Below are 15,906 nucleotides of genomic sequence, written 5' to 3' on the forward strand. Positions count from 1 at the left end.
CCAAAGCAAGCATCCCTGCAATGCTTTTATTGGGCACTTAAGAAACTTGAGCCAAACATGAGCCGACACTGCCTTTGCAAAGCAGCTCTGCTCGGTGCAGGCTTTGGTGCCACTGCTTCCACCTCGGACTTCTGGAGGGGGATAAGTTTTATGGCTGTGTATCCAGCCGTTCCTCCATACGTTGGGATCTTCGTGATGGGCAGCGTAGGGGCTGCGTGCATTGGCGCTAGGCTGTGTCCGACCCCACAGGGTGAGAGGGCATGAATCTGCTTGTCTCCGCAGTAGAGCTTCTCTGGTCACTAAAAGCATAGCTGACCCAGCGGGGCCGTTGTGAGCACCCATTCAATTCTGGGGCATCCCCCCATTGTTGGTCTGCAGCTCCACTCCTTGCAGCCCTGGAGTCTCCCCGGGTGCATTAAGGGGTCTTTTGCATAGAGCAATGCAGAGGGCGAAGAGTGGCAAGATTGGGCAAGGCTACTCTCGTGGAGGCCCTGCCATTGAAAGGCCACCAGTCAGTCTTAGTGAGACTGTTGTGGGGAAGGAGAAAGCTGTGGAATAATCCTTTTCTTAACACCAGAAAATTGCTGATTTGCAAACACTGGCTCATGAAACAGCCATCAAGGCACTCTCCTGGGCCCACCTGAGTCTCCCCCTGGATCAGGTTTATGGTTCCTGTTGGTTTGAATACCAGCAGTGTCCTGTTATAATGAAAATAGAGTGACTGTCTTCTGGTAAATATATATTGAACTCACGTGCTGTGGTAGAAAGGCAAGTGTGTCATAAATCAAAGCTTTAAAATAATAGAATCGTGGAAAATTAGGGTTAGAAGGGATCTCAGGGGGTCTTCTAGTCCAACCCCTTGCTCAAAGCAGGACCAGCCCCAACTATATTATCCCAACCAAGGCCTTGTCTAGCCGGTTCTTAAAAACCTCCAAGGATGGAGATTCCTCCACCTCTCTGGGTAACTTGTTTTAGTGTTTTACTACCCTCCTAGTGAGAGAGATTTTCCTAATATCTAACTTAAACCTCTCTTGCTGCAACTTGAGCCCATTGCTCCTTGTCCTGTTATCTGCCCCCACTGAGAACAGCCCAGCTCCACCCTCTTTGTAACCCCCTGCAGGGAGGTGAAGGCTGCTGTTAAATCCTGCTTCGGTCTTTTCTTCTCTAGACTGAAGCCCAGTTCCCTTAGCCTCTCCTCATAAGTCCTGTGCCCCGAACCATTTTGGTTGACCTCTGTTGGGCTCTCTTCAATTTGTCCATGTCCTTCCTGTAGTGAGAAGCCCAAAGCAGGACACAGGACTCCAGATGTGGCTTCACCAGTGCTGAATAGAGGGGAATAATTACTTCTGTCAATCTGCTGGCAATGCTCCTACCAGCGCAGCCCAGGATGCCATTAGCTTTCTTGGCAAGAAGGCCACACTTCCGGCTCCTCGTCATCTTATTGTCCACTGTCCTTTTCTGCAGAGCTGCTGCCCAGCCGGGCAGCCCCCAGCCTGTCCCGGTGCTTGGGATTGCTCCATCCTAAGGGCAGGACTTTACACTTGTCCTTATTGAACCTCATGAGATTTATATATATTTTTATTTGGGTCCAATCCTCCAGTTTGTCGAGGTCTCTCAGAATCGTAGCCCTGCCCTCCAGCGTATCTACTAGTTCCCTCCCCACCGAGTTTGGTGTCATCTGCAAACTTGCAGAGGGTGCATCCATCCCATCTTCCAGGTCGTTGGTGAAAATATTGAACAGGACTGAGCCCTGGGGCACTCCACTTGATACTGGCTGCCAGCTAAACATTGAGCCATTGATTGGAGCCCAATGACCCAAGCCAGTTTTCTGTCCACTTTTCGGTCCATTCATCCAACCCGTACTTCTTTAGCTCGTCCGTGAGAATGCATCTCAAAAGCCTTGCTGAAGTCAACCTATAACACGTCTGCTGCTCTCATCTGAAAAGGACCTGGGCGTTACAGTGGGCATCCACAGGGCCAGTCATCTCATTGAAGGAAAGCAGGTTGGTCAGGCATGACTTGCCCTTGGTGAATCCATGATGACTGTTCCTAATCACCTTCGTCTCCTCCCAGTAATTAGAAATGGATTCCTTGAGGACCTGCTCCATGATTTTTCCAAGGACTGAGGTGAGGCTTAGTGAATCTGTAGTTTCCTGGTTCCTTATTCTTCCCTTTCTTAAAGATGAGCACTATGTTTGCCCTTTTCCTGTCGCGTGGGATCTGTCCCAATAGTCATGAGTTTTCAAAGATGATGGCCAGTGGCTCTGCAGTCACATTGGCCAACTCCCTGAGCACCCTTGGGTGCATTGCGCCTGCCTCCTGGACTTGTACATGTCCATATTTTCTAAATAATCCCTAACCTGCTCTTTTGCCACTGTTGGCTGCTCACCTCCTCCCCGAACTTGTGCTGCCTGGTGCAGTAGTCCGGGCACGGACCTTGCCTGTGAGGACCGAGGTGAAGAAGGCATTGAGCGCTTCAGCCTTTTCGGCCTCATCTGTCACTAGGTTGCCTCCTGTATTCAGTAAAGGGCCCACACTTTCCCTGACCTTCCTCTTGTTGCTTTCGTGCTTGTAGGAAACCTTCTTGTTACCCTTCACGTCCCTTGCTGCAAGTCCAGTTGTACTTTGTCCTTTCTGATTTCATCCCTGCATGCCCGAGCAATACTCTTATACTTCTCTGTAGTTGTTTGTCCAGGTTTCCTCTTTTTGTAAGCTTCCTTTTTGTGATTTAAAAATCTGCTTACTATGGAGAAAGGGGGGTAGCTTCATTCCATGCGCAGGCAGGGAACAGTTGAAGTGCAGGACGTTCGTCGCGTTGTCTTACGCCCTTCGACATGTGCGAGGTAGAGCAGATTCAGGATGACGAGGCAGATGTGGGTAGGAGACCAATTTGAACAGCTGTATCTAGCAGATACCCAAGCTGAACACCTGTGCTCTTGCTCTCTCCCTCTCTCTCCATTGTTAATTTGGAAGTTCCCAATAACTTTTGCTCGGCAAGTTATAACTCCATGGCAGTTGACTTGGGGAAACAACCCAGAAGACAATAAGCAAACAGCTCTTTTCTTACGCGTCTTCAGATAAGGACATGCAGCACGTAGAGGTTTGATAAGAGTTACGGTAGTTTCAATAGCACCCGTGGATCTCTTTAAAACCAGATGATCCTGATTTTATGTTACATCTTGTATCATCTTGAGTTATTTCATCGGCCTCTTCCCAAGTTGCCCAGTCTTGTAGCTGTCCAGATGCATCCCAGATGAAGGGTAGCCTTGCGTGGAAGGCATCCGGTGGGGGTTTGAGAGAACTGCCCTCTGGTTTTGGCTTTGGGGCAGACTTAGCCAAGTCATGGATTCACTGTGCTTTAATTCTTCATCTGTAAAAGACAGGTGTGTTATGACTAACTTCCGCCCTTGCCCTTTTGCATGATTTAAGTAGTAAGCCAGTTTTTGCTCCGCTGTCCGTATTAATCTCAGTCTTGGGACTTAACTTCCTACTGGAAGAGAAACAAAGATGAGGTTCTTGAACAAACACTCGTGGCAAGGGCAGTCTCCTTTTCCACTGACGACTGCGTGGCATGCCTTTTTGTCAGCACGGGATCTGCTAATGATCTCTTGGCAACTGCCTGTTTTTCCAATGCCTTTTTCTCTGCTTTTAACACGGTAAAGGAAGCGTGGGGAGCTGGTGCTGCGAGGTCTTCCTCAATGCCTTGGTGGTTCATGGACTGCCGTTCGGATACCAGCATCTAGGGAATTCGAGAAAGGAAGTGCTTTTGTCTTTGACGTATAGCTGCCTTGTTCCAGCAAAAAGGGCTTTCCAGATGGGCTTTAGTTTTATGAATGTAATCTCTTTTTAAGATGATTATGGGAAATCTAAGGCTTTTTAAATATCTGGTTTCCTTCCCTGCAGAAGTGGAGTCACTCTTGCTCTCTAGCTCTCATTCCCTAGCACGGTTCAGCTCAGTCAGAGTGGCACCAGACAAGGCTAAGATCATGCAAATAACTTCTTGCTGCAATTTCTTTCCTGCGTAAATAAAGCTGAATGTGCCTTGGAGACCAAGCTGTAGGCTTTTGTACTTAGTATGCTGGTGCAGACTTCTGGGGTGACTGAATTATGCAGGTTAAAGCCTACCTTATTTCCAGCTAGGATCATGTGTACCAGCGCTCTTCCACGCTGCTTTAGGTGGCATCTATGTTTGTGGGGGCTGCATCGGTGGCTAAAAAGCCTCATCTGTTCTAGGGAAACCTTATCCTGCAGTCGCATCTGGTTCAGCTCCCCGAATGTCAGCCATACGAGGAACCCATACGTAGGCATGCTTGTGGCTGCTGTCCATACTTCACGTGCAGTGTCACCTAATACTGCCCAGGGTAGGTTTAATGGGTTTAAAAAATTAGGGGTAGCCAATGATGCATCTAGCTCCCAACATCATTAACAAGTGGGAATGAGCATGTGTTTGCAAGAGTGGGAAGTCTCAAACTCTTCCCAGTGTAGACAGTCATATGGAGGGGGGAACCCGTCAGTTTGCTGAACTACAAACATCAAGGCTGTGTCTACAAGCAGTGCTTCCCAGCTTGCCTTGCCAGCACAGCACAGTTAACGTGGATGACGCTATACCAGTAGAGCTCTCCTTTGTTACTAGTATAGTGAAGTCCTTCCCACCCGAAACAAGGCAGGCTACGTTGCTAAAGGCCCAGTGTTGCCATTATAACCGGATCTGTAGTACGTTGTCCTACTGGCACGGCTACCTTAGCGGGTCAGTCCCTCCACCCCACTGTCAGACATAACTTTGCTGGCAGGAATCTCTTGTGCAGCCCCAGCCTGATTTAAGCAGTTTTAAGTATACTTCTAGCTTATATGGATTTACATTTGCAATTTCCCATTAAGAAAGTGAGGGCTGCGCTGTATGAAATATGGAAAATGTGTATCCAATTTGTGAGTTTAGGGAAGCTGAAGCGGATTCAGGGTAAAGTGCTGTCAAAAGCAGAGGATAAATTGGAAAAAGCGTAATCCTGCTGTTGCTGCAATTTTAGGCATTGCATATTTTTAGAGGAGTGTTGTTTCTCTCTTTCTTTCCTGTCTTCTTTAACTTGTCACTCTTAAGATGAGATTTCTACTCTTTAGTTTGGGGGAGTGGAGGGAAATCTTGACTTAAAAATAAGAGCCTGAAACTATCTGATTATCAACCGATTTACTGCAAAATGCAGGGCGGTTCCAGGAGGTTTATTGTGCGTGGATGGGGGTTCGATACTGCAAAATGCAGGGCAGTTCCAGAAGGTTTATTGTGCGTGGATGGGGTTTTGATACATAAGAGCCTCATTCTCTTGCGAAATATTAAAAAATAGTGCGATTCCCGACGTCCTCTCTAATAAAGGACACTTTCTGCTCCAGGTAGAGCACTTGGTGTTTGTATTGCCCCCTGGGCTCTCATAGTGTTTGCACAACTCCTTGAGAAATGTTATGCAGAGATAAAGAAAGTACTGATGTTTTCTCCCTCAGTTGAAAAACTGGGTGGTTTGCATCCCAAAAACGCTTCCCAGGCTCCATGTCATGCAGACACTTCTGGTAGCCAGCTGGCCAGGGTACATGGCATAGCAGCTAATGGCCCCTCTTCTTCCTCTGGGAATAGGCAAAGGTTTGCACAGCACTCACATTCCCAGCCACGCTGTGTTGTCTCAGCTGGGATTTGAACCTGTGGCTTAAGGAGGTTTGGCTCCCAAGGCCAATACCTAGGCCCTTACCCTACTCTGTTCACCTCTTCTTCCCCTTGCCTGAGGGACGTGGCTATAAAAAGGCTGATATTATAGCGGAGCATTCCCAGCGTGGAAACTTCTTTCAAGGGGAGTTGTTTTTATTGTGGAAAGTTAAGGGTCAGAGGCCTCTTTGTTCAACATACCTTGAGCTAATCTTTAATTCAAAGTTTACCAGCAACTATATCCTGTGAAAAGGGGGAGGAGGGGGAAGGATGTGTGTGGATCTCTCCTACCGAGCTAATGAAATGCAACCGCTGCACTGTCTTGTGGCCAAGGACTCTCAAGACACAAATGTTGCCCTGAATCAGCAGTTCAGGGTTTGACAGTTGAGTAAAATTAAAAGTCTACCAGCTAGAGGTACATGCAAGGATGGGCACCTGAGGTCCAGGAGCGGCACCGTCGGTGTCCTGGCTGCTGCATGAGTAGCAGCATAAAACTGCAATGGGCTTTTTGGTCCCCTGCAGCCTGGGGGTCCTGAAGTGGGACTGAAACAGCCCTCTGGGGACACCGCGACTAGGACCAGTTTGTCTGCAGATGAAGGGTTTGCCTAGGCTACGCATGAAGGAATAAGGTCAGACGTGAACTTAAGCAGAACAGCTATTTCGAAAATTGCTCCCTGTGTAGACAAGCCCTGGGGAAGGGAGCACTGCATCTGTTTTATATGCACGAGGTTTCTTTCCTAGTCACAAGGACTAGACATACAGCTTATGTGCCTTAAGCTTTCACTTAAAGCTGATCTATTCCTGCAGAATTTCACTTTCCAAGGTAAGGCTTGTGCTTCCCACAGGTGAGAAGGGATTTCTTTTGAGCGCTGCAAAACGTTCGTATCATCCGGGACGTCCAGTTCAGCATTTCCTTACTGATATCTCGGGTTTCCACAACGGCATTCTCAGTATTTGCTTATAGGCGTTTGGATTAATTTGAGCACCATACAGATGGGTTTGCCGTGGGCAGGACAGACTGATGTGTCCCGATTAGGTGTCGGTGCCCGAGCCGGTGTTAGATTGTGCTCTCTAGCTTTTTTGAAATCGGCTTTCATTGTCAACGCAGTTTTGAATCTACACTTTTCAAACCAGGTCAGTCTGACGTGTGCGGTTTTCTGCTAGGTTAGTCTTGCTGGAAAACGTACCGTAGCTACGATACTAAGACGAACAGAAGTGGGAACTTGTTGGAAAAAGCCTGTTTCCTACCTCTCTTGTGTCATCCTATTGACACGTGGCTTAGAAAGGTCAGATTTAGTCTCATTCATCTTCCAGAAAGCAGACTGCGAGGCTCTGAACGGCAGGTTACATCTGGTCCTGTGTTTGATTTTCAAAACTGCGAAGGCTGCAGACACGCAAAGAGTCTACACCACGGGGTTTCTGGCTTGTGAAGATGAGCGCATCCAAGAGCAAGAGGTTTTTTTTAGATTCAAACCTTAAGCTCTAAAAATTCCCCAAGTTGCTGGTTCTTTGCAATGCTGGCTGCTCTGTCTGTAGGATTTGCATCCTGCAGGGCTAGAAGGGATGCCTGCGGCCGAGACTCAGCCAGAGCATCTGCTCAGCCAAACCTCCCGGCTCTGCAGGGGTGGGATTTCAGGGGATGCTGCCATATGCTTCCTTGCCTGGGAGGATCGACTTGCTTACCTGGGATACAGCCTTCCCAAGAGGATTTATCACTCGCTAGCCAGTGTCGATACTGAGGAGGAGGGGGAGGGATGGTGACTGCTGCTTGCAACCTAAATGCGAGTCCTAGAAGATGGAGCAGGTGTTTATTAGCTAATAGTAGATGCTGGGATCTACTCTTTGATTGCTGCCTTTGTCTTCAGTAGCAACGTATACCCCTTTCCCCTTGATTTTGTACGCAAAATCCTTGTCCTTTTGGAAACTTTGTGCTTGCTCGTCCTTTTAGATCGACTTTCAACCTGGAGCAGACAAATAGATATGGTCAAGTAGAGCAGAGAGATTTTTTCCCTTTTAAAATCCTCTTAAGTGTTAAGTTTTACAGCTGCTTAAGCAGCAGTTCCAAAAAAACTAGATTGGAGACGAAGTCGCTTAAAATCATGGACCATCGCAACAAAAGGCGCTGTTTTCATTTATGTCACAACTGAGCTAGCAGTCGAAGAGGCAGATGCTAAGGCTTTGAAGCCTGGTTTCCCTTCCCTGCTTAGGGAGCAGTGTGGCCAGCTAACGTCTGCCCGTGGATTTGTGCCAGAAGGGTTGTGGGTAAGCACTCACACCTGATCTTAATCCAAATAAGAGTAGGGGGAGGAAACAGAGCATTAGTTCACATCTCCATCATTCACAGAGCTTTTCAGTCATGGTTCTAAAATGAGAGGAGATGATTGGAAAAAATCCCTTTTCTCCTCTGATGCAGTTAGCCAGAAAGAAAAACAACACGTGTTGCTTCTCAAAAGCCAGGAAATTAGAGCAGTTGCTGTATGAGTCAAGTGGGTATTTCCTGACTAAGTACCACCAGCATTGGCCTGCTCACTGCTGCCTTGCTACCGTTCCTTCTCTGGTGGTGACTGTTTGCAAGACCCCAGGACAAAGTGGTAGCCTTCAAAACAGGAAAATCTCCCTTCTTTTAATTGAACTTTGCATTACACCCCAGTGACTTGTCTCAGCGCTTTAGGCACACCACCAGGCAGTTGTGGGTAGGTTCATAGCCTCCTTGAACGATGAAATTGGGGATGTGTGGAGGTTTAAGGTTATGGGGAAGGTCTGCCTGTCCTTTTTGTTTGGATCTAGGTTGAAATATTGAATAGAATTCCTTCTCTCCAGTCTCTTATTGAAGTGTCTGATGGCCTGTTTAAAACAACTTTAGAGCTTAAATCAAAACTGGGCCCATTGCCCAGGTACAAATCCATCACTGTCTAAACTCGGGGGGGGGGGAGCAGAGGATAATCCTTAGAGGAAGAAGGTCACTCATGTACTGCATTGAATAGAGAAGCTTGACCTGGGGCTTTCCAGACCAAAGGGGGACTGACGGTAACTGCCTTGGGTAGGTGCCCTGAGCTGGCCGTCTTGAAGCATCGGGGAGGACGGCTTCTAGCAGCTTTGCCACTAATTGCTTAGCTTCGTGCTTTTCCCTGGGGGGGGTTGCATATTTGTTATAGTCCATTCTCAGGCTTTTATTTTATTATTAATATTATTTTTTTGTTAACATCTGAGATCTCCGAGTTAGCAGTGGAGCTTTTAAGCTTCAGTGTCACTGGGCTCACAGCGGGGAGGGCACATCAAATCAGCGACTGCACAGCTGGCACTGGGTTTCACTTACTGCTGCCTTGCAAAACGGTGCCGAAAACTCCTCTCCTGCCCTTTCCTGTGACGCTGATTTGTAGCGTCTTAATCGTCCATTTAAAAATGAAATGAGAATGGTGCAGGGCACAATTAGTGCAAACTAATTGCAGTTAGTGCAAACTAATTGCACGGCTTGACGCTGGCCTGGCACTGCCATCTGGCTGTAGTGGGTGGGAGGGGAGGTCAGTCTCAAGCACTGAGCCTTTTCCCTAATAGAGGTAGTTTCTGATACACAGGTAGAGCTTGAAATAACACCCCAAAGAGCAGGTAAATGGCCACAGGTTCTGGTTACGGCCTTCTGGGACTGGATTTGAACTGTGCCAGGGCTCTGCTCTGTCTTGGGGGGAAAATAGGCAGGGGCCCATCCAGCCCAAGTCCTGGTGCAGTGAGGTGGGGTTGGGAATCCTCCCTCTGATGCGGGGAGTAAAGGCAGGTGAGTTACCAGATTAAATCTGGAGCCTGCCTGCAGCCAGAGAAGGAGAAACCAGAATAACCATCTGGGAGGAGGGGGTGGGGGGAACACAGTCTGTGCTGGGAAAGACATGCTTCAGTTCTCTGCGTTAGCCTTTTTGCATTTCATCTGCCATCAGATTTGCAGTGCTTTGATTAAAGAAGCCGCTTAAAGGGAACAGACTGCGGAGGGGCCTGTTTGCTCAAACGGACGCTCTCGGTCTGGGTGAACTTGTGCCTCTGGGTTTGCTCCAGTTGTTTGCTATGCCCTCGCCTTTGCCTCTTCCCTTCTGCCGACCCTGACCTGCTTTCCTGCTGCTGGCGCAAAGTGCAGGGTAGAGTCCCAGCTTGGGGGAGTTTTCTGGGAAAAAAGCTTTGTGCTTTTTAGGAGTTAACAGGAGTTAGGAGTTTTAGGGGAAAAAAGCACCCCAAGCTGCTGGATTTTTATCCTGGCTTTTAAAAGAAGCGGCGCGGTATCACAGACCAGGAGAGTTGGTCGCATCTAATCCAGCCCCCTGCTCAAAGCAGGACCTTCCCCAACTAAATCATCCCAGCCAAGGCTGTCTAGCCAGGTCTTAAAAACCAAGGATGGAGCTACCACCACCTCTCTGGGGAACTTGTTCTAGTGTTTTACTACCCTCCTTGTGAGAGAGTTTTTCCTAATATCCAACCTAAACCTCCCTTGCTGCAATTTGAGTCTATTGCTCCTTTTCCTGTTGTCTGCCCCCACTGAGAACAGCTCAGCTCCATCCTCTTTGCAACCCCCTGCAGGGAGGTGAAGGCTGCTATTAAATCTCCTGTTGGGAGGTTGTCTGGTGGGGTTGCCTCCCCACCATTAATTGTGGCTGTGGGAGGCTGACCACCACACTCTCTTCCATTAGCCAGGTGACCTTCTGCAGGCATCAGTGCGGAGAGGTTTGCGTGGCACGAGGGCATGCCCTGCCTAGCCCTGGTTTATCCATTCAGCACATAAGCAGGAAGCGTAGTTAAGCTAGCAGGATGCTTTGTGCATGCAAATGCAGGTACTCAGCTTCCAGTCGGGCGCTGGTGTGCTCGGAGCATGTGTGCTGCTAATTTATTGTGCTGATGCGTGCCACCCTGCTCCACCCCCTGAACCACCTGGTTTCACCTGGTGTCATGCCCAAGCTACTTAGCGACACGCAAAGGGGGCTATGCTTCCCTTGGTTTTAGGGGGACACTTTTAGCCAAGCCACATTTTAAACCTTATGCCCATAAGAAGTGAATGCTGCTTCCTAGGCATGCACGCTGTTAGTGAGCTTGCAAAACCAGGCTATAATCTGGTCCATCCTAGTTTGACCCCTGGAAACAGTGTGAGCATCTCACTAACGAAACTAGTTAGTAGTCCTGGGTCCTACTGACATTTGGATGGGCCCTGCGGTAAGATCCAGCTATGGAGGCCATTGAATGCCACAAGCTAGAGATCAAATGGAGATCCAAGTTGTTTTCTGTACTTGTCTCTAAAGTGGGTGCTTTTTTCCTAGTGGCTGACGGCCCACAAGGATTATCTCCCTACCTTTGGGTACAGACAGTGTCTGTAGTGGCTAAGTGAATACTCTGAGTATTGATCAGCCCTTATTTTAAGCCCAAATTTACTGGGTTTGTCATTGGAGCAGCTTCCGAAGGGACTGTTTTTTTGGGTTTTTTTTTTTTTAAAGCATAACTAAGGCTTTTATCCTGACCTACCTAATGCTGTCCCTTAAAATAGAACTACTCCATTTGTACCCAGTTTATTACAGCTTCCCAGCCTTCCTATGAATAACCTATTTAGTGACATGCTTTTGATTTTGCTCCATGCCTCAGTGTAACCTATAATACTGTCCTTTTTCATTTCTTGCAGAATGAACTGCTGAATTGGGAATTATCTGAGACCCAGTAAGACAGCGCTGCTGCCCTGCTCTCTGCTTTATCTATTTACAAGTTATTTAAATTGGACTTTTAATATCCTGCCAGCTGCTCTTCAGACACACATGGTGCATTGTTGGCATTCTCAGAATTGCATCTTTGAAACCCAGGCCTTCAGTAACCTTCATCGAACAAAGAGGCAACCTACAGGATTCATTTGTAGAGGGATTTTTCCAACCTGCTGCCCTCTAGCTTCATTCTCGCTGGTGGTGTATTTGTAAGAGACCATGGAGCCCACTATGGAGTACTGCTTAGCACAGGTGCTGCAGAAGGACGTTGGCAAGAGACTTCAGGTTGGCCAAGAGTTGATAGATTATTTCTCGGATAAACAGAAGTCTGCCGATCTTGAACACGATCAGACTATGCTGGATAAAATGGTCGATGGACTTGCCACCTCTTGGGTGAATTCCAGCAATTATAAGGTAAGATTTTACTTGTGGAGATGCTACTGGAGTCGAATGTTTCTTCAGCTGGTTGGTGACAGTGCCTCATTTGTACTAATTCTGCTGTCTGTGAAAGGCATATAGTAAAATTTCATTCAGTCTAACTTGTTGCTTCGCAGTCCGAAGCTAGACTGAACACACCCTTTTAATCCCATTTCTCAGTCGGCGTGCTGAATCGGTGATCTTGGGACTAAAATGTCATCACAAACCGCAATCGCATGATTAAAACTGAATTCTAAATGGTAGTTAAGCTTGTCAGATGAAGTGACCAGGTTACATTTTGTGATGCAATATCTGGATTCTCTACAGTTTGTTCACCTGTTGGATGGCGCCATGACCACTAATTCTTTTGGTTAAAGGATTAACGAGCGTCTGCCGTACCAATTCACAATATAATCTGCTTAATGTGTAGTGAGTTGTCACTATTCTTTTACTCTTGTGGTGGAAAGCAGCTGGTGAGCGTTTAAGTTAATTGGTAAAGGCAGCATAATTATTTTATTATTAAAAAAAATCAGCGACTTAGTTCTGTTTAATAGCTGGAGAGCAAGTGCAGTGGCTGAATGAACTTAAAGCAGCCTTCTCATTGACAACATAGTATTGTTAGTCGCCTCTGGTCAAGGGCAGTGTGTAATGATGCGTTTCCAGAGAATCCAAGACCTATTACCATTGCAATGTGTATTAGCTTCCTTGGTAGGGCTCTTTGGCGAGGGCAAGGCTAGAGGTCGTTTAGCTTGTGGTTGAGTTGCATCAGTTAGGCAGGCTGGGAAGCATAACCACTTCTGTTGCAGACAAGTAGAGGATTTTGTTCTCTTCTTGTGAGTGTTGAGATTTTTCTAGGAGACTAAAATGGCTTTTAGAGATACAGACCTTTGAATAAGTTATCCCTGACTTCTGCCTAGGGTGATTCTGGCGAGTTAGGAGTACCAGTTGCAGGTGATCACAATTCATTGTTGACAGCTCCATTTCACTTGGCCTGGTCAATACTGCTCCAGACCATATGTACTTGGCCAACCTGTTGGATTTCTTTTTTTTAAATGCTGTTTGTAGTTCCTCTTCAGTTGCGGTTTGGGTGCTTGATCTGTCTGCACGCAATCACAGCAGGAAGCGGAACTTCCTGTCACCCTTGATGGTAGAGGAGCTACCCAAAGATCAATCCTGGACACAGTGGTGTCCAGTCCTGAACACATGGTCCACCAAAACACATTGGTCAGCCAGCCATACGCAAGGAAGATTTTATGCTGGGATATAACGTGCATTTTTCTGGTTAACTGGTTCCTCGAGCTTCATGCTAGCTTTGCACCTCCAAACTCTGCAATGCTCAAGTACTCTAAATGTGAAATTTGCCATAAAATTTGCTATGTGCTGAGAATTTAGTGACCCACGTTATTTTAGTTGCATAGCATGTTTTAAATTGAGTATGAAGGGAGAAGTGCAGAGGTTTATTTTTTCTCTTTTTTGCAATATGCTGTGTCTCTCTTTGCATTCTCCCAACTTTGGGAGAGTAATTTGGTAGGGAAGAGGGAGGCAGTTAAAAAAAAACCAACCAAAAAACACTTTTCCCTGTAAATAATCTTGTTGCATGTTCATATAGTCTCATTTTGTACAACTTCACATTAATATGTAAATCTCTCTGTATTCTGTAAAGTGAGAGGTTGGGCAATTTCGACACTTGCTGCCACCCATTGTTATGCAAACTAAGGGCAAGCATTCATGGCACCTCCTTATGACGCACATCAGCTATAGAATATTTATGCTGGTTGAACAAAGGCCCCGCACACAGGGTCTCTGGCACCGTGGCACGCAAGGAGCTGGTCCGTCCTTCAAACAAAGGAATGAAAGCCAGACAGTTGGACAGCTCTCCTGATGCTGCAGCGGGATGGGGTTCACATTGCACTAGGAGAGCATGACACGCAGGTGAACCTTGTACCATGCTAGGCCCATCTTCTCTTATGGTGGCTACTGGCTTTTACTATGTGGCTGCTTGGAGAGAGAGCAGATACGTGGGCTGCTTTGTTCGGCTCTGCCGTGAGCGTAGTGGGGGCTGCTCGTTCTCATCCAACCCTTGCAGTCCCATGAGACTCCTAAGATGAGTCTGTACAGCCACTATGCAGGGATACCTGTATTAACTTTGACTAATCAGACTGGCTTCTAAATAGCCAGGGCATAATGCCACTCTGGCACAGGTATACTGCTTCTAGTGCCCAAGCTGGCCAGGGAGCCTCTGCACAGCCGTGCCTGTGTATCCACTACCCAAGAGCCGCAGCCCTAAGATCACTGGAAGGGTTTGGGTCTCATTTGAAAGAGCCATGGTTTAAAGCATCAGCCTTGCTGCTTGGCCCATCCCCTCCGATGTGGAAGCATCTAAGAGACCAGACTGAAACTCTACAAGCAGATTTGCTGTTCCTTAACACTTTTAATTAACAAGAAATCTACCCACGTTAGCACGGAAGGAGCATTTGGTTTGCCTGGGGCTGTGGTCTGCTTGCGATAATGTTTTTCAGCTAAACCTGTCAGCACTCCTGTCCTCCCAGCATCTGTGTTCAGAGAACAAGGGCTTATACACTACCGAGCGCAAAACTGAAGCATCCTATTGCTGGCGAGCGCAGGTCTTTCCCTTTCACTCGGATGCATGAACCTCAGCTCCTTGCCTTCAAGCTTTTGTTTTAAGAGACACCATGCCTTTTCCAGACCAACAATATCTCAGAAGCCCTTGGAGCAGCTGTGCACACACCACTACTATTTCTCTTGGAGGGATGTGGCAAAACCAAGCGGGCGCTCGGGAAGCAAGGAGAATAAGTGCCTGGTGAAGGACAGGGGTGGAGTGCTGCCTTCAAAGGTCAGAAGAGCATCATGCATGAGCAAGTGAGACCAAAACAGTCCCCAGTGGCATTTAATCAGCAGCCTGCTCCCTGCCTGTTTGCTAGCAGGCTGCTGCAGCCTCCCAGCTTTCACTGGGAGCACTTGCCGTGCCCGAGTGCAGGAGACCTCCCGAGACGGTTGCAACAGCCTTATAGTGAATTGAATGTCACGTGCCTTCCCTTCTCTACCATCTTGCCTGCACGACCATCAGTGGTGACTACCCAGACTCGAGGTAATGATTGAACATGCCCAAGGATAGAGAGTGAATAGTTAGCAACTTGCCTTGTAAAGAGAAGCAACAGGCCTCTAAAGTACAGTGCAGGAAGGCTGGGATATGGGAGCATCGGGTTTTGGTGTCCCTGAAAATGTCCAGCTTTCACTTTCAGGACCGGTGTGGTTCTTTGTAGCTCGGTCTGCCAGGGACCACTGAGTAGGATGCTCTGGCTTCTGCATGCTGCGTTTGCACCGACGGCTCTGCACATCCATCCTGGACTGCAGAAGCGATTGCAGGAAACACCAGGTCTTCTGGAGAGGGCCCGAGTTGTCCGCTGCTACAGACCGAGTCAAAGACACTCTAGCCAGGAGCCATCGCATAAGCAGCAGATTCCTCTCAGCCCAAGCATCCACTCAGCAGCCAGAGGGAAAACAAGGATTTCATTTTTACCTTGATGTGAAGCCAAGCCAGGTCCCAGCTAATCTGTTCCAGCTCCCTGCCCTGGCACAGGCAAACAGTACCCCCTCCCCAAGCTGCCCCTTTATCTTCCTTGCTAATAAAGAATCACCTCCAGCTGGTCCCACCTCATTTCTCACCGGTAATCTCTGCAGCCAGGGAGATGCAGGTGACCCATATTCAGGGAGAGCCTTTAACCCTCTCCATCAGCTGCTCCTCAGGGTCTCTAGCTATTATTCCTTCTTTGTAGATTGAAGGAGACCACCAGGCGGGGAGGTCATTGTTTCTGCACTTCAGCAATGGTTGTCTCAGCTTTTGCTCCTTCTCTGGAGCTTTCTTCTTGCTCCAACTCCTTTTAATAGTCTATATTTCTTAGTGGAAGCTTTTGTTTCCCCTTCTTGGAAGTGGCTGCTGGCAGCCTATCCTTCTTCCTGGTGGTATTTGGGCTGCAGTGGGGAGGGTCCTGGGTAGAAATGGGGTTGGTCCAGCAGAGTTTTCAAATCCCCAGCCATTTATAAATGTAGTTGAGTGACGTT

The 15,906-nt window shown here is 47.7% G+C and overlaps 1 protein-coding gene across 1 annotated transcript in view; it reads left to right on the top strand.

The window, feature by feature from the left end:
• CLASP1 (cytoplasmic linker associated protein 1) overlaps positions 1-15,906 on the top strand; it is a 246,024-nt gene that overhangs the window by 4,033 nt on the left and 226,085 nt on the right. Inside the window, exon 2 of the mRNA XM_059727486.1 lies at positions 11,334-11,820. Within this exon, the coding sequence (XP_059583469.1) occupies positions 11,626-11,820 (195 nt within the window). The 5' untranslated portion in view covers positions 11,334-11,625. The remainder of the gene's footprint in view (positions 1-11,333; positions 11,821-15,906) is intronic.

This window comes from Alligator mississippiensis, chromosome 4 (genome assembly GCF_030867095.1).
Source record: "Alligator mississippiensis isolate rAllMis1 chromosome 4, rAllMis1, whole genome shotgun sequence".
Classification (NCBI taxonomy): domain Eukaryota; kingdom Metazoa; phylum Chordata; order Crocodylia; family Alligatoridae; genus Alligator; species Alligator mississippiensis.